Source organism: Pteropus medius, unplaced genomic scaffold (genome assembly GCF_902729225.1).
Source record: "Pteropus medius unplaced genomic scaffold, Ma_sr-lr_union100, whole genome shotgun sequence".
Classification (NCBI taxonomy): domain Eukaryota; kingdom Metazoa; phylum Chordata; class Mammalia; order Chiroptera; family Pteropodidae; genus Pteropus; species Pteropus medius.
Window position 1 is genome coordinate 42,935,356 of NW_024349800.1, and position 27,106 is coordinate 42,962,461.

The 27,106-nt window shown below is 34.0% G+C and overlaps 1 protein-coding gene and 1 long non-coding RNA gene across 3 annotated transcripts in view; one reads left to right on the forward strand and one right to left on the reverse strand.

The window, feature by feature from the left end:
* Window positions 1–14,541, forward strand: part of STRN (striatin) — an 80,512-nt gene extending 65,971 nt beyond the window's left edge. For both annotated transcript variants that reach the window (XM_039887415.1, XM_039887416.1), the window contains 5 exons: window positions 2,694–2,861; window positions 4,637–4,777; window positions 7,000–7,107; window positions 8,257–8,343; window positions 8,435–14,541. In XM_039887415.1, coding sequence (XP_039743349.1) covers window positions 2,694–2,861; window positions 4,637–4,777; window positions 7,000–7,107; window positions 8,257–8,343; window positions 8,435–8,604 — 674 coding nt within the window. In that variant the 3' untranslated portion in view covers window positions 8,605–14,541. The remainder of the gene's footprint in view (window positions 1–2,693; window positions 2,862–4,636; window positions 4,778–6,999; window positions 7,108–8,256; window positions 8,344–8,434) is intronic.
* Window positions 14,542–22,692: 8,151 nt separating this feature from the next.
* LOC120621785 (uncharacterized) lies at window positions 22,693–26,598 on the reverse strand. Its single transcript, XR_005658297.1, has 3 exons — window positions 26,531–26,598; window positions 24,935–24,986; window positions 22,693–23,311 (listed from the first exon to the last, which is right to left on the reverse strand). It is a non-coding gene; the product is annotated as an uncharacterized LOC120621785 (long non-coding RNA).
* Between the last annotated feature and the right edge of the window lie 508 nt (window positions 26,599–27,106).

Sequence of the window (27,106 nt, forward strand, 5' to 3'; positions counted from 1 at the left end):
GCCATCAACTTCTTGATCAGTTATTGGAGGGTGAAGAGGCTAATGACTTTTCAAGTCCATGGAACCAAAATATTTAAAAGGCTTTAAAAATTAAGACATACCCTTTAATCTTGGGAACAGTACCATGAAACACAAATCCTTATAATAATCTGTCACTAGCTATTAACCATATATTTCCTTGCAGGAATTGACTATTTTGGTTTCCTCTTAAATTCTCGAATGGTACGAAGTGTCTTATCAATAAACCATATTTCGTTTTCATTATCACTTTAGATTAATTTTACAAGCCTAAGTAAAGATAAGAAATTCAATAAACAAAAAATTTTCCCAACATTTATGTAAATAGCATTTACCATATATTTTGTGAATGGCGAACCTCTTCTCCCACTCCAGTTCACCTACAGATTTATCTGTTTCATGCTTTTCCTTATTTCCTTTATCTATCAGAGACCAGTCCTCATTCTGTCCCAAGACAACCCTTCCTCTTTTGCTCTTGGCCTCATTTTCTCTTGTTTCCTTTGAGACTGCACTCTACACTTCCCTTCAATCCCTGCCCAACTTTTTGTTGCTCCCTGCTTTGTTCTCCTTCTATCCTCAGCATATAAGTAAATTTGGGTATCCCCCATCTGGGCAAGGGGAAGCCTTTTCTGGCTCCATTTTCTCCTCTGATTTCTGTGTAGTCTCTCCATCATCTGTGTTTCTTTGGTGGTATATTTTAGATTAGAAAACACAGGTACTAGTTACCAATTCCATGTCTTTTCCCTTTGCACCAACCCTCTGCATTCTGTCTTCTGGTTATACCACTTATATATAACAAGATTTTCACTGACTACATAATTGGCTGATCCAAGGAGTATTTTAGAATCTTTATTTTACTAGATGTATTGGCTATTTGAAACTCTGGACCACTCCATCCTTTTTGTAATTTGTCTACTGTTGGCTTTTTTGACAAGTAACTCTGACAATTTGTTCCCTATCCTTTATAAACTCTAATTTTTCTCATTTTAAATATTGGCTTTTATCAAGACCCAGATCCTAACTCATTCTTTGCATTTTCCACATATTCTTTGTTAGATTGAATCCACTTCTATGATTTTATATGCTGTTGATTCATAAATCTCTTCTTTAAGTCTCATACTGTCTACAGAACATTTCAAAGTGGCTGTCTCATTGCCCATAAATCCCCACAAATGCTGTGTTTCTTTTTCCATATATTCTTTATTAGATAGTGACACTATTAGAATTACCCAAATTAGAAACTTAAGAGCTATCCTTGATTCCTTGTTCTGTTTTACTATGCACACCTTATTACCTAGTCATTTTGCTGTCACCTCCTGAATATTTTTTGAATTTACTCCTGCTCAGTCCCTTTTACCACTGCCCTCACTTGGGCTTCTTCATCACCCCCTCAATCTACTGTAACACTCCCCTTGCCTTCATCTTGATTTTGTCCAATCTGTTCTCACTACAGTCAGAGTTACTTTATTAAATACTTATTTTACCCTACTGTTCCTGGGAAACTCTTCAATGGTTCCCTGTTGCTTTCAGGATAATTTCCAAGTACCTTAATATACCTTAGAAATTCTACCATAAATTAGCCACTCTCAACTCATCCACTTCTTGCCTCAAACTTCATACACCAGTAATACCAAATTGCTTATAAATTTCCTTACATATCATGCTATTTTTCCTTCTGTGGTTTTGCAGGTGCTGCCTCCTTTTCCAGAAGTGCCTTCCCTCTATTCTTTGTCGAACATCTGAATACTCTAGGTGTCATTCTCTCTAAGAAGCTTTCACTCATCCCTTATAATTGGTGTTGTTACTATTATTGTACTCATCACATTGTCTTTGGAGGACAAGGATGGTATCGTGTCTTAATCATCTGTGTGGTTCTAGCATCTAGCATAGTGCCTAACACACAGTGTGTCTTCAGTACTTTATAGTATGACTGAGATATAGGACAGATGACACCAGTAACATTTTAAACTTAACATCCATGAGCTGTCTTGAAAGTACCTCTTTGTAGAGTCATTGTGAGGATTAATAATTAAAGTTTTCAATTTGACTTTTATCATGAAACAGTGTTAAGTGATCCTCCCCCTGCTTTCTACCTCCCTCCTCCACATGCACATCATTCATATGTCAGTTACTGCTGTTTGAGAATTTGGGGATTCCTGTAAGTATCAGTTCATGTCCATTATGTCAGAGGCCTGTTGCTCCCAGGAATAACTGCCATTCATATTACAGTAGGGGAAATGGCCTAAAGAAGTATATCTAAAGTGCTACATGAGGTTAGAGGAGGCAAGAGCTTGGTTCACTTCCTCAGGGAGTATGAGTTGTGCTTTCTCTGAAGGTAGATTAAATCCAGATGGTTTATTTGTGTTAACATGTTCTTTAAAATATCTAGACAAATGGAAGGAAAAAAGGGAAGGAGAAGGGATTACCTAATTTTTCTTTTTTAAAGAGAAAAATATGTACTTTGTAATTTTAATTTATAACTACATTTTAATTTTACACTCTACATTTGCATATTTCTAAGCCTATTTTGAATTGTTGCAGCATTTCAGAAGAATAATAGACACTAGGAAGCATACTTTATACTATTATCAGGTGCTTTTGTTTTCTCTGGAATCTAAGTACTTTTATAACTTGTTTTTTTCTTCCTGATTTTGCATTCTTCCTGTTTTGTATAGATCCTTCTGTTTTAAGAGGCCCTCTGCTAGGACACACCGATGCAGTCTGGGGTTTGGCTTATAGTGCAGCACATCAGCGTTTGTTGTCCTGTTCAGCAGATGGCACTCTCCGTTTATGGAATGCAACTGAGGTTGCTCCAGCCCTCAGCGTATTTAATGATAATCAAGGTACATAGTTTTTAAATATTTTACTGAATCTTTTATAAAATTCTAAATTATCTAAATTTGTCTTATCCTTCTAAAATCAGACATGCAAATAAATGATTCCACAAACTCTTACTGTTTAATTTGAAGGATTTTTGAAGTAATGAAAATGTATTTATTTGAATTTCCAACTTATTATGTATAATTTTTAAAAGCATAGTATTTGGTGAAAGAGCACACCTTAAATTTTTTTTATTGAGATATAATTTATATACAGTAAAAATATATATATTAAAGATACATCTTAGTGAGTTTGACAAATGCATGTCTTACATCAAGATATAGTACATTTCCTTTCCTCCTGAAACTTTGTGTCCTTCCTAATCAGTCCCCACTTGCCATTCCCAACCAGAGGTATCCACCCACTATTGTGGTTTCTTTCATCATATATTAGTTTTGTCTATTCTAAAACTTCATATAAAGTGAAAGCATACAGTGTGTACTCGCTTTGTATCTAGCTTTTTACTTTCATTATGTTTTTGTGATTCATTCATTTTGTAGTATCCATAATTTATTTTTATTGTGTAATATTTCATTAAACCGCAAGGTGTTTATTCATGCACCTCTTAATGGACATTTGGACTATTTCCAGTTTTTGACTATTATGAACAAAGCTGCTGTGAACATTCATATGTTTTTATTATAGGTGGGTAAAGATCTAGAAGTAGAATTGCTGGACTTTAAAAGTAGAATTGTGTATTTAACTTTCTGTAAAATTGCCAAACTTTTTTCCAGAGTGGTTGTGCCATAATACAGCACTGACAGCAATGTATGAGAATTCCAGTTGCTCTACAACTTTAATTACTAACATTTGGTCTTGTCAATCTGTGCCTAACTTTAGCCATTCTGATAGGTGTGTAGCAGTATTTCATTGTGGTTTAATTTGCATTTCTTTGGTGGCTAATTATTTTGAGTACTTTTTTTGTGTTCTTATTGGCCATTAATATATTTTCTTCTGTAATATACACATTTTTGAACTGTTAGCTTGGCTTTTGTTAGAGTTGAACCAATGAAGCAATCAGATTATATTCCTATATACATATCATTTTATTTTTTAATGTTTATAAATAAGCTTGTTTTAACCAAATTTTACCCTATTCTAGATGATGAAAAAACACTTTCTTTATTCTTGAGCTGTCATAACTTGTGTCTAGGTTTTGACATCATTTGATGTTTGTATGACTACCAATAACAATTTGAATTTTACTTTTTAAATTCTATGTTTTTGATGAGTTAGAATTTCTAATAAGAGATGGGCTTTTATTTTTATTTTTTTTATTTTTTTCAATTAGAGTTGACATTCAGTATTATTTTATATTAGTTTCAGGTGTACACCATAGTGGTTAGACATTTCAATAATAAAAGATGGGCTTTTAAGATGAAGAATTCCCATGATGCCACTCTAAGCACCGGGTTAAGGTGGAAGCAGCAAAACTTGTAGTCCATACATGTTTTCCATTTTTATTTTCTGAATAAAGGCCTGCATTCCATACATATATATATATTGGCTGAGTAACAGAAGATGTACTTACAGGTAAGGATAATGAAATAAGCTACGGCTAAAAGAAACAAAAGAAATAATCTCCACTAAACAGCTTTGAGAAAATTCTTATTCTAATATCAAGCCTTATTTACTTCTTAAGGAAATCAAGCATCTATTTGTTTTGCTGTGTTTTAAGTACATTGTCAAGTAGGCCCTCTAATTGCCATTCTCTTTTAATATGTTCTGACTCTTTTAGAATTGGGAATTCCTGCCTCTGTGGATCTAGTAAGCAGCGACCCGAGCCATATGGTAGCATCATTCAGCAAAGGATATACAAGCATCTTTAACATGGAAACACAGCAACGCATTCTCACTTTAGAATCCAATCTAGATGCAAGTATGTGTACCAATTTTAAATAGCCTGTGTTTGGCTCAGTTTTTTAAAACTTTATCAAAAGTATTACTATTAGAGCCAACCATGAAAAATACTTGTCATTATAAAGCTTTCTGCCTCCTAAATCACAGAACACAGTTACTTAGAAGGGTAAAATGACTTATAGTTGATTTTAAGACTTCTAGTTAAGTTTATGCACATTTATAACTATACTATTTGAAATAGCATTTGAGCTATTCCTGAGAGGAGTCAAGTTTAATTTTATACTAATTAGTCTACAGTTCTATTTAAAGAAAATAGTATTTGTTCTAAATATAAAATAATCTGTTTTTCATTTCTCATAATTTGATTTTTTATATCAACCTAATTTTATAGTGATAATATAATTTAGCACAGCTCAGTACCAATTAGAATATAGATCAAGCTGTGCCTCTCAGAATCCCAAATTTGAAGCGTCTTATTGGATACAGAAAGTCAGGAAAAAAATAATTTTTCAGGTTGTGGGAAAGAATTACAGAATTTTTTTTGGTTTGGGGCTTTTTTAACCATTGATTTCTGTCTTTAGCTTAATTCAGACAATTACCGTTTAGGTTGCAGTTGATAAAACTACATACAGATACTGTTATTTTAATCTGAAATTTGCTTTAAAAATAATTATGATGTGTGCGTACACACATGTGCATAAATGTGTGTATGAGTATGTTTGGCTCTCTCTCCATCTCTTTTTCTCTTGAAAATTTTCTTTATTCTGTGTTTGTTTTTTTCTTTTTCTCTTACAACCTGTTGTCCTTTGTTTTCTTCTGGTGTCCTGTGAAAATTGTTTGGGGCAGTAGGCATGAATAGAGTTTTGAACTATTTGGATGTAAAAGAGATAGAAATATCAAAATTGAGATAATGGCATAGGAAAAAGAATTTTTTTGCCAAGAAATAATAGGTTTTAGACTCTCAGTAAATTTAAAATCATATTGAAATATATGACCAAAAGCTATAATAGTAAAGTAAAAAACCAATATGAAGTTAAGGAGGATGTGAACATTTTTGGAATTGCCTTCAGAGATTGTGGTCAGTTCTTTAAATGTCCTGAGTGGTAAGTATTGATTTTTAATGATTGTCATAAATTAATCAGACATCATATCTGGTTGGTGAGATGATAAACTGAACGAGGCAATCCTATTTTTTCCCCCAAGATGTGTGACTATAAAGTCATATGACTTTTTGCGTGACACTGGAAGTATTTGCTGAAGCAAACTGCTGAAAATGTTTGAACAAAGGCAGCATTACTGGAATAGTGATAATTATTTTGAGTTAAAATAATATGTCTTAACATTTCCTAAATTATCAGTTGAATTACTTTAGAGTTGTATAAAGCTAACTTAATTTAGTCTTTTATCCCTTTCTACTCTGACTACCTCTTAGCTATTTATATTTAACTATGTTGTTCTATTTGGGAATTTAGCAGATTTTTTAAAATTAAATTTAGACCAAATGTTTTTTAAGGTAAAAGTGAATCTCTGTCTAGAGACTGTAAAAGGATAAAGGTTTGTTGTTAGAATCAGATTAAATTACACAACATTTCCTGGACCTTGTTTTAGTCACTGTGATATGGGCCTGATGACATGTGGCCTGTCTCATTGTGTGTATAATTGAAATCTCTTTAAAACCTATTAAGTAATGCATAAAAAGTACTGTTGAGATGCTGACTATTTTGAGATTCCAAGAGTCGTACACTGTCAAATGGTGGCCATTTCTATTATGATGAAAAAGAGAAAAAGTGTTAAGATGCTCTCTTTGTCATGTTTATCATTAGATGATAACCATGTGATAAAGAGCTGTTTCTAGAAATAGTTGAGATTTAAATTTGGGAATTACCTACATGTAAGTAATGATGGAACTTTACTAAAGTAGTAGAAATATTCCAGAACATTGTAGAATGAGAAATGTCAGTGGCTCTAGGCTAAGCCCTAGGTGGCACCTATGGATAGCATGTAGTAGAAGAGGGCATTCTAATTCTTAGGTACTTCTAGATTTGTCAGTATAGTATTATTGCTCAGGCATTCTCATTTTCTAACATTGAAATTATGAACACAAAGAGTAAGTAAACTAAAGACTAATTAAAGCCATATAATTTACTTTTTCAATTCCTTAGATGAGTATTCAGTTCTCTTGTGTGTGAAGAAATAGTAGCTTTGACTAATTTGTGTTGTCTTTAATTTTTTCCTTTTTAGCAGCCAGTTCTTCCTGCCAAATAAATAGAGTCATCAGTCATCCCACTCTTCCTATAAGCATCACTGCTCATGAAGACAGGCACATCAAATTCTATGATAACAATACAGGTAAGAATTTATTAAACATTGATTATGATTAAAGCAAAAAAAAAAAAAGTCTCCACTATAAGTGGGGTAAGTTTGGTGTCTGTCAGTGGCTTTAGCGTCAGGGAATAGGCATTGAACCACAAATACTCCCCAAGCTCAGTTTCTGTTCATTCTATCCAAATGACTAAGAACTACTCTTCATGATGGCTATGGAATCATCTTGGTTTATTTAATAATAAATATATGCTGTATTTTGGCCCTGGAGCCAAGATTGTCACTAGGTACATAATGAAAAATTCATTCAAGTACCATTAAAAATGATCTCTTACTGTGAGTATATTGGGGGAAAGTAGAAACATGTTATTGTGGAAAAGTAGAAGTGGAGGCATTTGGTTATTGTATCTTATTTAAAATTGTTAAATTTTTGAATAGCTTAGTGTTTACTTGGAAAACCCCTGAGACATTTGGTTTATTTTATTCATTTTTCCATGGACCAGTCTTCTCTGCATTATAATACTGACTGGTCCTGACTGATTTGAATTGGAGCTTTCCCAGTTTTTATTGGATTACAGTTCACTAGTCTAAAGGAAATTCATGAAGATGTGCACTGGGAGAAAAATATTCTGTTAGCAGCTGTATTTACCTGAGTACCTGCTATTGGCTTTGTAAATATGTTGACTTTCGCTGACTTTGCTTAGCCGCGAGTGATGGGTAATTTAGTATTGTTAAGCTCTTTCTATATATTGTTTCCACTAAGATAGTGGCCAGGTTTTCTCTCTGTTCCTTTGTCTCAGTTTCTTCTGTTCTCACAACCCATATAATTTGCCTTAGCTAAAGGATGCAAAGTATGTGATTAATAATGTCTGAGTTTTATTTAATGAACATGGCTTACAGGAATACTTGTGTACAAATTACTGACTTTTGTATTGTGATTTGAAAGACAAAGCTGTAATCTGGAATTTGAGCTTGTGTTTCTTATTATTACTATGGCCAGAGTAGGGAGGGGAAATACTGTGATTTAAGCTGATGAAAAATGCTCTTGAATGGAGTAAGTACACAAAGAGGTATGACTAGGAAAAACCAGTGTAATGAGGTAGCTGATATATATGTTGATATATATTCAGGATGATAAAAGCTATTAATAAAGAGTAACAATCTCTTTTTCCAAAGGCAAACTGATCCACTCGATGGTAGCCCACCTAGAAGCTGTTACAAGTTTAGCAGTTGATCCTAATGGCCTGTACTTGATGTCTGGCAGTAAGTACATCAACTATGGATCATTTATTCATTCTTGCCATTTTCATGTTAATGTAATTTTTTCTTTCAAATTTTTTTCTTTTTATAATAGGTCATGACTGTTCAATACGTTTATGGAACCTAGAAAGTAAGACATGTATCCAAGAGTTCACAGCTCATCGGAAAAAGTTTGAAGAATCAATTCATGATGTAGCTTTCCACCCATCCAAATGCTATATAGCCAGTGCTGGGGCTGATGCACTTGCTAAAGTCTTTGTATGACGGAATGTGTCATCTTCACCTTCTAGCTCTTTATAAATAATCACCTGCACAAAAGAGATACAGAAGACCAGGGCAAGAAACAACCCATTCTGCCCTTTCATTCTGCTGAAGGAGCACAGAGAACATTTGTTAAAGTATAGTTTTGCAATTCGTATACTGTTTTCTAAAACTAAAGTTTGTTCAGGTTGCTGCAAGCTCAGCTGAATCTATGAGCCTGAAAACTGATTCAGATTTCCCCCCAAATATAGGAACTTTTATTTCTGAGGTGGTTCTAATTCGCTAGGCAGGCCTGAGCGAACATAGGTTTAGCTGTCCACTATATGAGCTTATTAAAAAGCTTGATGGCTGAGAATAGTAGAGGAAGAGTGGAAATTTAGACCAAGTTCTCCCCTGAGAAATCTTGTTAAACACATTAGTCAAAACAGTAATCTTCACCATCTCTGCTGTACTAACCCTATGTGCATAATGACCAGCCAGTGTTAAAATTAGTTTTTAATTTCTCTCTACATTCAACTGTTCACGTAAAGCACTTGGCAAAGCATTTTACCTATTAGGGGGAAAGAAAAAGAAATGCAATAATATGTTAAGTATATTATTCATAAATACTAAACAAATATTTAGTTTGTAAGCAGATTTCTATATTGTATTACATTTTTGAAAATAGATTTGGTACCATTCTAAAGTTTAACTGTCAAAAATCTTACATTGTGAAGAGTAGTTATGGAATCTGCTTTTACTAAAGGATATAACTTATTCAGGTTTAAGATTCTGTTTATTTTTAAGGGCAAGCAGGGCATATCTTTATAATAACTTCTGTTAATTTTAAAATTCACTCTATTCATGTGATATTTATAGTACCAGAGTGATTACTTCACATCGATGAAATCTTAACTTTCTAGTGGCTGAAAAGATGGGAATTATTTGTGGGTACTCATTTATTGAAACCTATGTAACCATGTTTCAGATGATCTCTGCTCTTTGTCTTTTATATGCAAATTATCTGACACCAACTAAAAGTAGTTCATAATTATTATGTTTTAACAGTCTAAGGGGTATGGTTACCTCAGGCAGCTGCTTTTGCAGATGTACTAAATAAAGCAAATGTTTTATACCCCAGAAATCCTCCATTAGCATCTCCAAGAAGAACCTCTTGGAAATCTGGATGGAAGAGTTCAGTGCATAATGTTGACTAAATAGTTATCTCTCTTTCCTTCTCCCTACCCCTCCTCCATTGTTTAATTGGAATACACAGCATGTTTAATGGGCAGTGACTATTGTTTCTGGGGAAAACCATATGTTAAAGGACCAGGGTTCCCTGAGCTCTTTGCCTGTGACTGACATGTGATCAGCTCTTGGGATTCCCATGACCCCATTCTCTGGGCCTGGTATATAGATCATTGCTACAACTGTCTCACCTCTCCTCACACACAATTTTGTGTTTGCTCAAAATGTCAGAGACCAGTCTAGAAATGAAAAATAAATTACTAATGATTAACTTTTCAGCAAAATGTATATATAATAGGCTCTCAAATTTTTTTTAAAAAAAAATCCATATCCATAAATACTTGAACCTTTTAATACAGTTCCTAAATTCCTGTCCACACATATTTCATTGTCATAACAGTCGCACTTGATCATATGTACTCCTTGAAGAAGCATTCTGGTGGTGATGTAGATGATAATTGACAGTTTTTCTTTAAAATTTCTGCTTGTCTGCCTTTAGAATTCTGTATACAGGCAAATTTTCTTTAAGGACCTGTGCTAAATTTGCTTGATTGATATACAGATATGCTTTAATAGTTTGACACAGCTACCTTGTCATTTCATCTGTGCTTTGCTTAACTGGGCTCAAGGGATTCCTTTTATAATCAAATGAATTGACCTGGAAATGAGCTACCAGGTCATAGCTGAGCTATTACCAGGGGAATGTTTATATTCCCTTGCAGGTAAAGAGTTCCATGTCGCATATGGTGAATTCCTCTTTTGGTTCTTCACAGAGTAAAATGTTGTTGCTAACTTAACATTTGTAGAAGGATGTTGGAAAATTCTAGTCAGGTGCCTACCCTTGACATATTTATGATGGACAACTACAAAGCTATTGTTCGACCAGTTATTGCTTTAATTACCTTCCAAGGTCTTCAATGCCTGCTTTACTAATGTCACTGAAATTTTCAAAACCAAGACAGTCACTTCATTTTGTGCCACATGGTTGAAATTTTTCTATTAGCGAGTAGAAAATAACCATGAGATATGTAGACCGTAGTACAAATGATGGAACTGTTGAAAGTTCCTTAGGAAGCCAGTGCTGTGCCACTGGAAACTGTACACAGAAACAGGGATTCTTCACGAGCACTGTATGATCTCAACCTAGAAATGAGCCAAAGCTGTCTTCCAGCCAGATAGAAGCATATACATGTGTCTGATTTTTCCCCTCAGCCTGTCGAAAATTCAATCAACATTCACAAAATGAAAAAATCATGATTCAAATAGTCATTGAAATGCTTTTATAGTGCTTGATTTGTAAATATTTTGGATGAAATATATTGGAATAGTATGAAAATTAGCAGATGTAGATCCCTGCCTTATTTTCATATGCAGTGGATACATCTCGAGCTTGCAGCACCCTTCTCAAAACTCAGCTGTCATGTGGAGCTCATTTGCTACTCAAACCGTAGATAGATATTTAACATAAGTGATATAATGACCTTCAGTATTTTTCTATTGAACAAGTTTATCAATTTTTGCCATTAAACAGATAATTAGTTATGCAAAGTATTTAGCTTTTATAATCATTTTAGTTATGATTAAAAGGGGAGGAATTGAGTTGTATCACTGATAATGAACTTCGTGAGAAATTTTTTGTTTATCTGACTTTCATTCCTTCAGTATTCTTGCTATAAATTTCTTTTGGAGATGAAGATTTATTTGAAAATGTCTAAAATGTATGTATATTTTATAAATATATATTATATATATTATAAGAATATATATAATATATATAGACTATATATATATAAAACCATAGGTGCATTTTACTGTTTTGTATTTTCATTTTTGGAAGTGGTGTACACAGCAGGTAATGATGAGTATGATGAGTGTTGTGCTGTTTGCTTTTGCAGTATAATATATAGTTCTAAATGTTTATATTACTGTAAATACTATATTCATTATAGGCTAGCATGCTTGTTTTAAAGACTGTCATTCTAGTTTATTAAAATCTGAATGTAAGAAAACTTGGCTATTCAAATGTGAATTGAAAAATATTCCATTCTCAGTAGTGAACTATTTCCATGGAACATTCAGGATTTTTAACAAAACAGATATCAAGAAGGCAATAGCTAGAGAATGAGAGGTGCCTTTTAAAAAATACAAATGCAGCCTTACAGTGAGGGTGAGGATTGAGTTTGGAGGTGGGGAGTGAGAGAGAGGTAGGGGAGAGAGACAGAGACAGAACGTGAGTGTGTGTGTGAGTGAGAGAGAGAGAGAGTGTGTGTGTGTGTGTGTGTGTGTGTGTGTGTGTGTGTGTGTGCCAATCTGTGAAGGTCCTGATTTGTGACCATCAATGTCTTATTAATGTATCTGCTCAACTTCTAGGACTTCAGGGGACATTTCACGCGCTTTGTGCTATTCTGAGCACCATATATACTTTCCAAGAATTTTGAATGTGAATTCCAAAAAATTTCAGTAGAGATGAAGAAAACTCTTATTTCATTTTAGTCAACTTCAGGTAAAAGGAGAAATTATTGGTTCACCAAAATTATAAGACCTCATTAATGTTGGCTAAGTAAGTGTAATTTTTAAAAGCTCACTTATTTTAGTACTTAATATATTTTCCCTTACACAAGAGCATGTCATGAAATTCTTATGTAATGAAGATTCAACTAGTAAAAATTATTTTTAGATTAAACACCTGAACTAGTTAAAATTCCACCTAAGAATTGTATTTAAATGGCATCTTTCATGTCTACCTCTTTGTCATTGCTGCCATTTTAACTAAAGCAGATCTTTATGACATCTGAAAAGGTGGGTGGGTGCAATTTAAAAATCTGTGTTGGTGCTTTTCTCAGGCTTTGTCATTTAACTTATATTGAACTAAGATGTCACAAATCGGATTGAAAGAGAATTAATTTTGGTTTTCTTTTGAACTGCTTAAAATTTATCAATTTTGATAGTTGAGATAGTTAAACTCTGGTTAGTATATATGTCTGATGTTTTCAACCAAGAGCCAAACTGTTATTGGATTTATATGGAAAAAGAGCTCTAAGTATAATTTTTGTCAGCTTCTTTAAAAGCATTTCAAGGCTTTTAAGTATATAATCATTAATTTTACTTACTCAGCAGTTGCTTCTATTACTGTTACTTGTTTAGTTATTTATATAATTGTATAGACCTTTAAGTGTTTGACAGTGGGATTCAGGTTGTGCAAAATTAGTAGCTGACAGAAATTATATGTATATTTTTGTGAAATGTATCAATTCCTAAAGTTCGTTTTAGGGGACAGTTTAGAAAACAAATATGTGTGTTTAAAAACAAAGGACAGGACATTGGTAAATGATTTAAATAATTTTTGCTCTTGCTACTGAAGGCTTTTTTAATTGCCCATATTCATTATTCAACTGGATCTCCATGTCAGTGTAAGAGACACAAAGTTGACAAAGTATTTAACAGATTGCATCAGTTTTTTTTTTAATTCTCAAAACAAATACTAGGCTAAACTGAGATCCCTAGACCCCACTTATTTATTCTAGCAGTATTCTTGAAGTGGTGCTTAGGGATCAGAACTTTCTGGATCTTTGCTAGTCAAGCTTTAGATTTGATTTAACTGGGACCACGTTCTTGACATCCCTATGATGCAAATTAGAAAGTTCATTTTAATTTAGATTAACTGTAATGTCTGCCTGGGTTTTCAACAACAGGCTGTGAACCAGCGAGTGCCTTGTTCATATAAAATGATTTTTCCCTGTTTGAGTGTTAGCTCCTCTCTGAAAATGTCTGAGAATGGTGTTTTAGTTGACTTGAAGAGAGCTGCTAAATTTGGTGTTACCAGCAATCAGAAAAATCTTTGGTGTACCACATACCTCCCTCCCTGCTTTCTTCTCATTGTTTGGCTGAAGTTTGCCTCTTGTGAGAAACAAGTACAACCCACCTCCTCCACACAGTTTTTTCCAATCCAAACTAAGTGGTGTCCCCTTACACTCACTCCAACTATATGACATAATAAATGTTTTTGGGAGGAACCACTTCTTTGTAATCCCGAAATCTATTGGTTATTTTGTGTCTTCTCAACTTCTGTTTACTAGAGCTGACCTCAGGGCATCATCAGTACAGATTCCTAAATAATTCCTTTTCTCCACACCCCACACCCTTCCCACTGGTGAACCCCAGGGCAGATTGTTTGATCTTCAGGTATTTTAAAATTTAGTTATAATAATCAATTAATGTAAATTAATCCAAATGCTAATTTTTGTGGTGCAAGAAGTTTCTTTTGTAAATTCAGGGTATGAATAAGCTAATTAAGACATCCTTTTTTTTGGTGGCTCTAAGTGTATTATATGTTTTTAAATAAAGTGTACAAATATAGATAATGTGCTATAGGTGTCTCATGAATTAAAATAATTGTCAGATTTGGAATCTAGTGGATTTGCAGTTAAATACTTTAATACAACCTGATTTTGTTATCGTGGGTGGAGTTCGGTAGTAGAGGGGTACAGAGAAGTAAAAGGGTATTAGACAAAGTAGATGTGAGTCCACAATAATGACCCAATCTTAACTATTGATTGTGTGGAAGGCAGAGAAGTTTCTCATTAGAGAGAGTTTGGAAAGCCAGTAAAATTAAAAATACCCCATAGATTGTATCAGTGATACTTTTAGTGACACAGGTATATATTTTTTCAAGTGTTCAATTATGTAATTAAATTATACACACGTGTATATAAATTTAATGAGTTTTTATTTTTATTTTTTTGGCTACTTAACAGACAAACATAAGCCTTCCTCTTCCCCTTGCTCCTTGAAATCAACATTATTTTTCAAGGGCTTCCCAGTGCCTAGAACTCAATCTCTGTTCCAACCTGGAGCCACATAACTATATAGAATGTAACAGGTACCTCTTCTGGTGTCTTTGAAACTATCCACCATTCTTCGATATTTTGTATGCTGCTGTACTAATAATGAGTGTTATATCCTTTGGTATGTACACATTTTTTAGTAGTGTCAGAATGTCTCTTTTGTTCCTTATAATGAGAACTAGGACATGATTTGCTTGGAGTTATTTTAAAGTAATCCAGCCCAGAAGGTCAAGAGGATTCTCAAGTTTTCATGTATTGATGGACCCCTGAGTTCAGCCCAGGTTCAGAGTGGTATTCTGATTTTACTGGGTTTCCCAAGACAACCACTGAAATTTCGAGGGGACCCGGAATTGTCATGGCACTTAGGGTATTCCCAAGGAATACCTGGGAGCCTGGCAGCACCTTTTAACCCAAGCACTATAACCATGAAGCAGCCTTCCACTTCTTACTTCTCAGTTATATCTGTTGCTGACAATGATTGGGACACTCAGTTCTGTGAAGGAGCGCTGACATGCAGCTCTGAAAATTGGAATCCATATTTTCTGGAACACAAATTTTAATTTAGTATTTTTTGTAAACTTTAAAAAACAATCCAAATTCTACTAAACAACGGACTCACCTTAAGTTTCACTTAGATCCTACAAAACCCTAAGCTCTATCTTATTCCTAGTTTTTAGACTAAAGGTAATGGTGTTTTGGTCAGACTTGAAGATGGATCTGCCCATTTAGGTGAACAAAATCTGCAATATCCTGCTAATAGGAAGGGACTGTTTCATAGAAAATTCTCTTGACCTTGGTGATTGAACCATTCACCTTAATGGAGACTGGTCCAGATGCTAATTCCACCTTGACTTTTCCTGTGTGCCTCTTTAAAGAGAGAATTAATCCAGTGATGTAAAGGAGAGCCCACAGCAAAACATCTGTTAAATAGCACTTGGAGTATTAGAGTTAGTATTGGTAATTCATGTGCCAAGTTTTTCATGCCCTCATAAGATCCAATATATGTACTGGGTTCCCAATCTATAATCTCAAACCAAAGACATTTTTGAATTACCTCATATAATAGCATCATCAAATTAAGGGTAATGGTAAGGAAACCCATAACCCACAAATGAAAATTCCCAAACTGAAAAACGTTCTTTAATTAAAAACTGCACAGAAAGCAAAATTTAATGTTAAACATGAGTTGTAAAAATGCTTGTGATTTTTATAAAATGTGCTGAAATGTTAAAGTATACTAACTTTCAACTACTTTCTTTTGGGTGTGGGACAAGGTAATTTTTCATAAACAAGGTTAACTTAGCAAAAGAAATTTCATAAGAAGTAGTTTTCTTTGGATGCTGGATAACTTGAGTGAGGATGTGGGGGAAGAGGTACCACACCAGGAAGGAAAAAACAGCCAGCCCTGTGATCTGGCCCTTCTACCCATTGCCTCCCTTTCTCTTTAAATTGCCTGGAAAGATGACCTCTGAGATCTTTTTGGCCTCTAAAAGTAAATGGTTCCAATTCTGGCTCGTTTGTCATTGTCCCTGTTAAATAAAGATTTTTAGGAAGTACATCAGAAGTATCCTAGAGCTCACTGGTAAAAGGTCAGACAATATAGCTTTTATTATATTTTAGGATGCTATATTAACATAGGCCTAGGTATGTATCATCTGCACATGTCAGAAGAGTAGACATGTAAGAAGTGTCCTGTAGCCAAGTGATAATCTCATGAGAAGACAGAAGAATCATTTTTATAGGATGAGTTCTGTTTTGAATGATTTTGACAGCTTTTAAAAGCATTTTAAAAATGTATTTCCATCTTTTTCTACAGACCTTAGAGCCTGCATATTTCAGAATATCCTATTGATGGAATAATTTCACTCAATGTATTTTTTTAGAAAAAAATGGTTTCACATATCTTTTGACAGTTATTTATGAATAACACTCCTGACACACATAACTCCAATACTTAACTGCTATGTAGGAATGCTGTTATATGTGGTAAATGTCTCCGCATTTTGCTGACTGGAAAGGCAGTATTTTTGTATATAGCTTGCAGAGAAACATGGAGCCTTATGCTTTTGATACATATGAAAACAAATGGAACATTAAGACGGCATATATATCACATAAATAATATTAATAGCAGTGTCCCCCTCAGAGCTAACAACATTAAGGTTGAATTCTGCCAATTGCCATTCATGGATTTTAAAACTATGCACATTCAGCCAAAATACCATTTAATAATCATTTAAGCGGAAGCTTCTTTATTGAAATAGAACTTGTTCAGTTTTCTTGTATATCTCATGATCAGAAGAAATCAGGCTTTATACCAACTCTAAAACCTTCAGATTTTTGTGTATTCCTTATGTCAGCCTTTTAAACAAGCAAGACAATAAGCTCATTTTCATTGCTATAGGATACTTAGTAATACATATTTATTGATTTCTATTTTTAAAAATAGCTTGCAAACAGACTTTTTTCGTTTTAAAAACTTCATTGCTTTCTGGAGACAAACAATTTTACTTTTGAACTTGAAGGTTTGAGGTTCAGGCAGATTAGTGCTCTTGAGGTATGCAAGTTTTGCCTCTGCAAATAGACCCAAGTTTTATTCTGTGTGACTTTTAGAAATTATTTTGGGCATGCAAAGATTGTCAAGAAGATGTAAGTTTATTTCACATATTATATTCCAAAATCTTGTGGATTTTTTTTGAGGCATGAGTAGTAGGTAGTATAATGAGTTTTATTCTGAATACCTTGATTCTAGTCCATCTTTATCACATATTTTACATATTAAATACTGCTCACTTGTCCCCTAACAAAATAAGTTAATGGTTATTTGTTTGCTTCTGTCTCCATAAGCTTGAGGCAGGGACCATGTTTGTTTTTCTTACATTTCCCTTAGCACCTCTCCTGGTACCTTATGATATAGAAAGTACTCGATAAATGTTGGTTGGTTGAGTAATCAGAGAGTACGTTTTCAAAACTCTAAATCTATCCAGATCATCAAAGACCAAAAAAAAAAAAAAAAAAAATCATCTCTGCCAGTCCCTAGGCAATCGCCAGTGTATTTAGATCTGTGGAGCTAATCCTAAAATTGTAGTTTGTTTGCACGTCAAGTGGAGTGTGGGGATTTGGAACCCCACCTGAAACGTGGCAACAGAATGCCCGAGGCAGCACCCTCCTTCTGCCATACTCTTCCAGTCCTACCTACATGGGAGCTGAGCAAAACATGTGGGGGGCAACGAGGTGTCTCTAAACCCTGTTATGGTGTCCCTTCTCTCCTTAACCTCCCCAACACCAACTTGCTGGCCTCTGATCCCTTAATTGGGGGAGCGCCTTCTAGCCTGAGACCTAAACCTACCTTGAGTGTCATGGGCTCAGACCAGGTCCACCACTCTCTTTCCTTGAGACCTTCAGGTAGCTATTTTCTTGATTGGCTCCTCCCCGCCCCCCACAGCACCCCCACCGCCGCCTCCAAAGAGGTAGGAAGCTCCTCCAATAGAAGCTTGTCAAGAAAGGCATTCCTCTGGGGAGCTCGCTTTGGAGTTGAATAATTTGGGACAAAATCCCTCAGGATGTTCTCAGGGCTGCTTTTTGTCTTGAAGATTTGGTGGTAATTATCTAAATGTCTATTAACTCTACTGGGAATAGTTCTGTGTTGTCTTGATTTGCTACCACCACTCCAGCAGGGCCCAGATGGCTTGCGGCCTTGAGCCGAACAGCTTTATTGCTTCACTTCAGGAGTAAAATAATTAACAAGTTAAGAGTAGACATTTATATTTAACAATCAAATGACTTTTAAATCCTTAATAGAATCATCAACAGGGTAGTAAATCCTATGAGTATGAAATATTCAACCACATAAATCTCAAAATAATTTTTAACCCATATATTATGACACTATTATCTTTTAATTATTAAAATATAATTCCTGTAAGATCCATACAGCACAGAGGAAAGAACAGGATTTTGGCGACAGGGCATATATTGTCTGAGACTTTAGACAAGCTGACTCTTCTAGTTGATTCTCATCTATGAAATGGGGATTATTTATCTGCCTAAGATTGTAGATCTGCCTAATATTGATTTGAGAGAGATAAAACACCTGACAAAATGTCAAGCGGTAATAAGCATCCAACAAATCATTATTTACTCCTGAATTCAAACTTCATGTCATGTGATTGTTACACTTCTGATAGCTTCTAGAATATCAGGTTTTTAAGAGAAGTAAGGTTTAAGTGAACATCGAGAGTAGCCCTAAAGTAGAAGTTATACATAAAATATTTTTTCCTCGGTATTTGAGTACCTGCTGTGTGCCACGCAGTTCTAGGTGCTGGCATTCAGCAGTGAATAAAATTCTTTACCTGATGCAGCTTACATTCTGGGGAAGGAGGGACAACAACTAACATAAGTAAAATATATAGAATATTAGGGATACGTGCTGAGGAAAAACAGAGGAGGGAGATGATTTGATGTTTCTCAGATTATAAGAATGATACAAATTAAAAGAGAACTATAATACAATTAAAAAAGGAAGCAATAAATGAAATAGTGATGCATAATGCAAAACTAATACCCCACCGCACCATTTCACTCCCACCTCCTTTGTAACGTCCTGATATATATCTTTGTTGTTCATACATATGTGTACAGAAATATCACATGAATTTTTATCTTACTCTACCTTAAAATTTTTTTTGTGTATTATGAGCACCTTACAGGTCTATACATATATAGCTTTCTAATTTTTTAATATACACAATCAAATAAAATGAGATTTTTTTTTTGGTGGGTCTGTTTGCTTTAGATAAATGAGATTATTTTTATATATACATATCTCCTCTGCATTTTTTCCCATCCAATGATATATAACAAAAGTCCCTCTAAGTCTGTCTTATAGCTCTTATTTCATCCTTTTTAATGCTGTGTAATATTCTATGATGATGACTTATTAAACCTCTTCCATAAGCAATGGGCGTTTATTTTGTTACCAGAGTTTTATGATTATTGTTGTTGTTTCTGTGCACATATTCATGACCATGATGGTTTCACTTCTTTGGGAAAGATTCCCTGGAGTAGGATTGCTGGGTTGAGGGATAGGTAGACCTAAAAAATTGTAATACATGATGACAGATTGTTTCCCCAAAAGGAATAATTTATATAGCCATCAGTAAATGTATAAAAATACTCTTACCCTTTATACCCAATAACTATTGTATCATTTAACAACAACAAAAAAGCCCTGGGTGGGTATAGTGATTTCTCAGTGTTATTTTAGTTGCATTTTCCTGACTACTGTGAATCTTGTCAAGTTTTCATACATTCTTTGGTTTTTTTGGATTTCACTCATAATTAGATTACCTATTCTATTAGTATTCTACTGCTACATAACAAAATTACCACAAATTTAGCAGCTTTAAAGAGGCTCTATTATCTCGGTGGTGTGGGTTAGAACTTCAAGCAGGCCTGAGTGGGCTCTCTGGTGTTCAATAAGGCTCAAAGGTGTGTACCAGGTGAGTTCTTAACTGGAGCTCCGTTCTGGGGAAGAATTCACTTCTAAGTTCATTCGTGTTGTTGGCAGAATTCGATTCCCTACACTTGCAAGATGCAAGGTGGTTAAGAAAGAGGTCTGTTTCCTTGCTGACTATCAGCCAGGCATTGTTCTCAGCAGCTACAGTTGCTCTCCAGTCCTTGCACCTGGTCCCCTCCATCTCCAAAGCTAGCAAGGATTCATCAGACCCTTGTCCTCGACTCTCTCTATTCTCTTATGCTACCAGCCAGAAAAACTCTGTGCTTTTAAAGGGTTCATGTAACTAGGTTAGGCTCACTCAGATAATTTCTGTATATTAAGGTTAACTGGTTAGTAACCTTAATAGCATCTGCAAAATCCTTTTACTCTGTAAATGTAGCATCATCATGAGAGTAACACCGGAGGCAAAGATCATGGTGGTCATTTTAGAATTCTGCCTACCACACATATTCATAATTTTCCTTCTACCTTTACATTTATTTTTTATTTTTATTTATATTTTTGTCCATGTTTCTGTTTGACTGTTTACTTGACTAGTTTGTGTAGGAGCTTTTTGTATTTTGCATATATTAAAACTTTCTACTATTGGTTGCAAATATTTTTTCCAACTAAGTTGCCTATTGACCACAATAATAAGCACTGTTTCCGTAGAAAACAGCCATTTGGATTTTACTCTTACAGTGAATTGCATATGTATGTTTTTATTCACATTTTAAATTTTTATTCAATTTTTTCATTCATTTCATTTTTAATAAACATTTGTTCATATTTGGTCTTTTAAAAAATATGCTTTTTGTATATAATATATAAACTTATTATTTGCAAATTTTCTCCAAATCTATAATTTGTTAACCACATTTATAATACCTTTTCCCATTCAAAACTTTAGTATATATTTAAGTATATTAATTTACAAAATATGGACACTTGTGACTATAACAATTTCAAAGTATTCTGTATTGATTAAGGCCTTCACCCCTGGGTGGCACGTATAGTCTCCTAGAATGGCTTCTGCATTTTATCTTTGTTTTTTGTTATTATTGGTTTTTACATTGGTCTTTACTCCATTTTGAATTTGTTTTTGTATAGAAGTCAAGTTATAGATCTAACTTTTACTTTCTTCCAAGTGAGTTGTCAGTTGTTTCAGCACCCTTTAGTAAATAAACTATCTTTTCCCAAAAAGTTGAAATACCAACTGTGTCATACGTAAATTTCATAAATAACGAGATTTCTCAATATACTATTCTGTTTCACTTATAGTTCTCTTTACATGTGGCAGTATCATATGGATTCAATTACAGTGACTTATGTTTACATACAGTGGCTTCATAAAATGGCCAGGTAGAGCTTCCCCACATATACACACTCCTGCCCCCTGTTTTTTCTTTCTTTTTTCTACCTTTCTTGGCTATTTTCAGGCATTTGAAGTTTGAAGATAATTTTATCCAATTAGGGGTTGAAATTGCATTAAATTTACAGATTAATTTTGGGAAGTTTGACATATGATATTGTCTTCTAAGAAGTAAGAAAACCATATCATTTTGTTTGCTCAGATCTTATCTATATCTTCAGTAAAATTTGAGAGTTTTCTTTAAGTCCTGTATCTTTTTTATTAAATGTATTCTTGTTTCTTAGCCTTTTGGTCATTATTGTGAACGGATTTTTTTTTTTATCCATTTCCATTTCTAAATGCTTACTATATAAATAAAAAGCCTATTCTGTGTACTTAACTTGTATACAACAAATTTATTATATATACTTAAATTTTCTCATTCTAGCAATTTTCCCTAGAGTCTCTTGGGATTTTTAGAAATGTAATGATGACACTCACAAAAATAGTTTAACTTGTTTTTTCCAGTGCTTGACAGATTCTTTTCTAGAATCTTTATTGTCTCAAATTCTATTATAGTGTTGAATGATAATGGTGATAGCAGGTATTTCTGTCTGTTATTGATTTTAGTTGCAATAATTTGAGTATTTAGTTACTTAGAATATTTATGACGTTATTTGCTACAGAATCTTACTTAAATAAGTTCTTTAATGGTTTACAAAGAGCTTTCATTGGGAATGTCTGCTGAATTTTATCAAATGATTTTCAGCATCTTTTGGTATGGTTTGGTTTGGTATTACTCTCCTTTAACCACTTGACTAGCTGGATTATGTGTGGAGTTGCTGACATTAAACCACTCTTGTGTCCTTGGAATAAAGCTTCCTTGGTCATAATGTATTATTCTTTTCTTATAAATCAGTATTTCAATTGCTAATCTTTTATTTAGAACTTTAGCATTCATATTCATGTGTGATTAGAGATTTCTTTAGTGAACTATTAGGTATAAAAAATTATGCAGGCCATCAAAATGTGGATGTAATCAGAAATCTCACTCACTACTGGTGAAAATGTAAATTCAAACATTTGGCAAGATCTACCAAAGTGAAATATTCATACCATGGAATCTTGTAATTCTGCTTCTAAGCATACACCTAATAAAGTACATACATACATCAAAAGATATGTTCTAGAATGTTTATAGCAACACTATTAGTAATAGCCTCAAACTAGAAACTACCTAAAAATTCATCAGCTATTGAATGGATAAATATATTTTTGTGTATTCATGCAATGGAATATTATACAGCAATGAGAATGAACAGTTTATAACTACATGAAACATATGGCTGAATCTCAGAAACATTATGTTGAGCCTAAAAACCCAGATATGAAAGAATACTGTATGCTTTATATGAAGTACAAAACAGGCAAAATTAATCTATGCTAAATCTATGCTCTATGATCATAAATGGTGAACAGTTCAAGCAAAAGAAGTATTCATTTTGCACACTAAATTCCCCATGGCGAGTCGAAGGATGAGGAGGAAGAAATCAAGGTGGAGGAAGAAATTGTTCAGAATCCCATCTGAAGAGTCTGGTTCAGTAACTGAGGAGGTGTGTTACTCGGCTTCTCCATTTGGAAAGTAAGGACCCCAGTTCTTTTTCCCCCTCTCCACAAGTCTCATTGCTTTACCTGAACTTCTCTTTTATTCACGTCACTTGGAAGAGTTTGCAGAGTAGCCTGATTCTTGATATTATAGTCAATGGGCAGTTTCCCACCAATTTAAAAACTCTTCCAATTGAAAAAGAAAACAACACAAAATGAGAAAATAAATTGAAAATGACCCAGAATTAACACATATGATAGAATTAGTAAACAACGACATTTAAATGTTATTATAAATATATTGATATCCCAGAAGACAATGGAAAAACATCTTTAAAGGACTGAAAAGAAAAAAAATCCCTGTCAACTTGCAATTCTCTACCCAGTAGAAATTTCTTTAAAAAACAAAGGCAAAGGCATACAAAAGCCAGAAGTATTCATGATTACCAGATACATTAAAGCAGTCCTCCAGGCATAAGGAAATTGATACCAGATTGAACTGATATCAGATAATAATAAAAATATATATATTTCTTTTTAAATCACCTTAAATAATTGTTTAAAGCAAAAATAATATACATTGGGTTACAAAACAAATGTATAATTAAAATATATAAGGACAAAATGGAGACTGGAAGAGGGTAAATAGAAGTATACTATTATAAAGTTCTTATATGTGAAGTAGTATATCACTTGAAGATAGACTGTGATGTTATTGATGTGTACTATTGAACCTAAAGCAACCTCTTAAAAAAAAAAGTATAGCTAGTAAGCCAACAAAGGAATCAAAATAATAGTGGAATATTCAATTAATCCAAAAGAAAATAGAAAAGGGGGAAAAGGAACAAATAACAGATATGGCAAATAGGAAACAAATACCAAGATGGTATATTTAAGTCCAATCATTTAACCATATTAAATATGAATGGTCTAAATACCATAACTAAAAGGCAAGATTGATAGATTCGGTACAGATAATAAAACCTTACCTACATGAAATGCTACATGCAAGAAACCTACTTTGAATATAAAAGCTCAAATACATTAAAAATGAAAGGATAGAAAAAGACATGCTATACCAAAAGTAAGCTTCAGTGACTATATTAATATTGGACAAAATAGATTTCAGAGCAGAGAATATTACCAGGAATAAAGAGGTTCATTTTATAAGAAGATCAGTTCATCAAGAGAACAGTCCTAAAAGTTTATGTACCTAATAACAGAGCTTCAAAAAAGACAAAACTCGATAGAATGAAGGGAAAAATAGGCAAATCTACAGTTATAGCTGAAGATTTCAACACTCCTCTCTCAATAATTGATAAAACAAGTAGAAAATCAGGATATAGAAAACTTGAGTAAGACTATCAACCGAATTGACCTAATTAACATTTATATAGAACATTTTGCCCAACAGCAGAATATATTTTTTATTTCAAGTGCCAAGAACATTTACCAAGATAGACTGTATTCTGGGCCATAAAACAAGTCTCAATAAATTTAAAAGGATTCAAATCATACACAGTATGTTCACTGACCAGTGAAGTTAAATTAGAAACCAATAAAAGATGTCTGGAAAATTCCCAAGTATTTGGAAACTAAATAACCAAAGGGTCAAAAGAGAAAGAACTTCGACTGGTAAGGATGTAGAGCAACAGTAATATTCATTCATTGCTGGTGGAAATGCAAATGGTACAGCCACTTTGAAAGACAGTTTGGCAGTTACTTACAAAAGTAAACATATGCTTAGCATACAATCCAGCAATCATGTTCCTTGATATTTACACAACTGAGTTGAGAGCTTATAATCACCAAAAACCTGCATAAGGATGTTTGCAGAAGCTTTATTCATAATTGCCAAAACCTGAAAGCAACCAAGGTGTACTTCAGTAAGTGAACAGATACGCTGTGGTACATCCAGACAATGTAATATTATTCAGCACTAAAAAGAAATGAGCCATGAAAAGATATGGTGAAAACTTAAATGCATATTACTAAGTGAAAGAAGGCAATCTGTGTGATACATACTGTATGAATCTATGTGACATCCTGAAAACTATGGAGACAGTAAAAAGAGCAGTGGTGTCCAGGGACTAGCAGAGAGGAGGGACGAATAGGCAGAGCACAGAGGAATTTAACGCAGTGAAACTGTATGATACTGTAATGGTGGATATATGTCATTGTAAATTCCAAACTCATAGAATGTACAACACCAAGGGTGAACCGTAATGTAAACTATGGGCTTTGGGTAATGATGATGTGTCAATCAATTGTAACAATGTGTGGAATATTGATAAGTGGGGGAGGCTGCGGGGGAAGGAGGTATAAGCAAAATCTCATCTCTTCTGCTAAAACTATTCTAAAAAATAAGGTCTATTTAAAAATATTGGCGGGGAGAAGTATTTTCAACTGAATGAAAATGAAAACACAACATACCAAATTTGTGGGATGTAACTAAAGAGTGCTTAGAGGGAAATTTATAGCACTAAATGCCTATATCAGAAAAGAAGAAAGCTCTCAATTCAGTGAAAGCTCTTAATTCACATTAAGAAATTAGACAAAGAAGAAAAAAGGAAACCCCAAGTTAGCAGAACAAAGGGAATGATAAAGAGCAGAAACCCATAAACTATGAAACAGAAAAAGGAGAAAAATCAATGAAAACATAAGCTGTGTTTTTTTTTTGTTTGAGAAGATGAATAAAATGAAGGCTATTCTGGCAGGTACTCCAAACGAGATCCTGCCTGAATAGGTCAAGGAGGGGACTTGCGACACCTCTTCACACCCAGGAAAAATGACAAAAGAGGTCGCCAGGTAACGAGAAATACTACTTTCCTACATGCTGGTGACTGATCTAATACCAAAATCAAGTAAGACCTAATGTGTTCTTCCGTGAGGAAAAAGCATAGGATTTTTTAGTTCCTCCCAGAAAGCTGTTCTTACCTAGTCATATGAGAAGTTTCTATATATACTTGAAAGTTCTAAAACAATATTTCTTCAAATCATTCTAATTTCTGACTTCACATTTTAGACATTCCTCTTTCATCTTTACTCCATTATTCAAAGTTTATAAATTTAAACCTCTTCATTGCGTCACTTAATTTTATTCCATGGCTTTTTAGCTTATTGGCTTTCTGTTTTCTTCTACGAGGAGCAAACTTTAAATAATTGTTTTTCCCCAAATATTTATTGCATTGACTTAAATTGCAATTATTTAAATAATTTTTTTCTGAGACAGACTTGGGTTTAAACCTGCCATGTATCAGATATGCGACCTGAGACAAATTACTTAAGCTCTCTGTCTCTATTTTCCCATTTAATAGTGGTGTCTTCACATCTTTTATCCCAGTTAAAGCCCTCGAATACAGTGCCAGACACATGAAAGCCCCTCAGGAAGGATTTTCCACTTACTTTCTGCTCATCCTCACCCCTGCAAACCTAGGGCAGCCTCTAACAGTGCCTAGCCCGCAGCGAGAGACTTCAGTGTGGAGAATTCTGGACCTGGTAACCAAAAGCAACACATTACAAAGACCTCTTGGTTTAGAAACATTCATAACCTGAATGTTTCCAGGTGGTTTATTTAGAAACTTCCTTTAAAAAGGAGTCAAACAGAAGGAAAACTAATTTTCTCCAGTCCTATTTTTTTTTTAGAAAATAAAGAGATTTATTTAAGAGAATTTATAGGCAATGCCATATTCATGAGGAAAAGCTAAGAAAGTTTCCTTTGAATTTTCCAAGTGTGCTCGTCAAGATGCAGCCTTGTTCCTTAAACCATAGAGGTGGGTAAGTACCAACTGTGAGAACTAACACTACCTACTCCCTCTGCCTTGACAGACATCACTAAGTGATTTTAGCATCTCTTTCATTAAGGGTGTTAGTCTCAGAATCCTTGTCCATATGGTTCTTCAGGTAGTCACAACTATCTGATCTGCCCAGGCAAAACCTATGCACCATCACAGCTCAAAGACTTTCCGGGCTCCCCCTCCC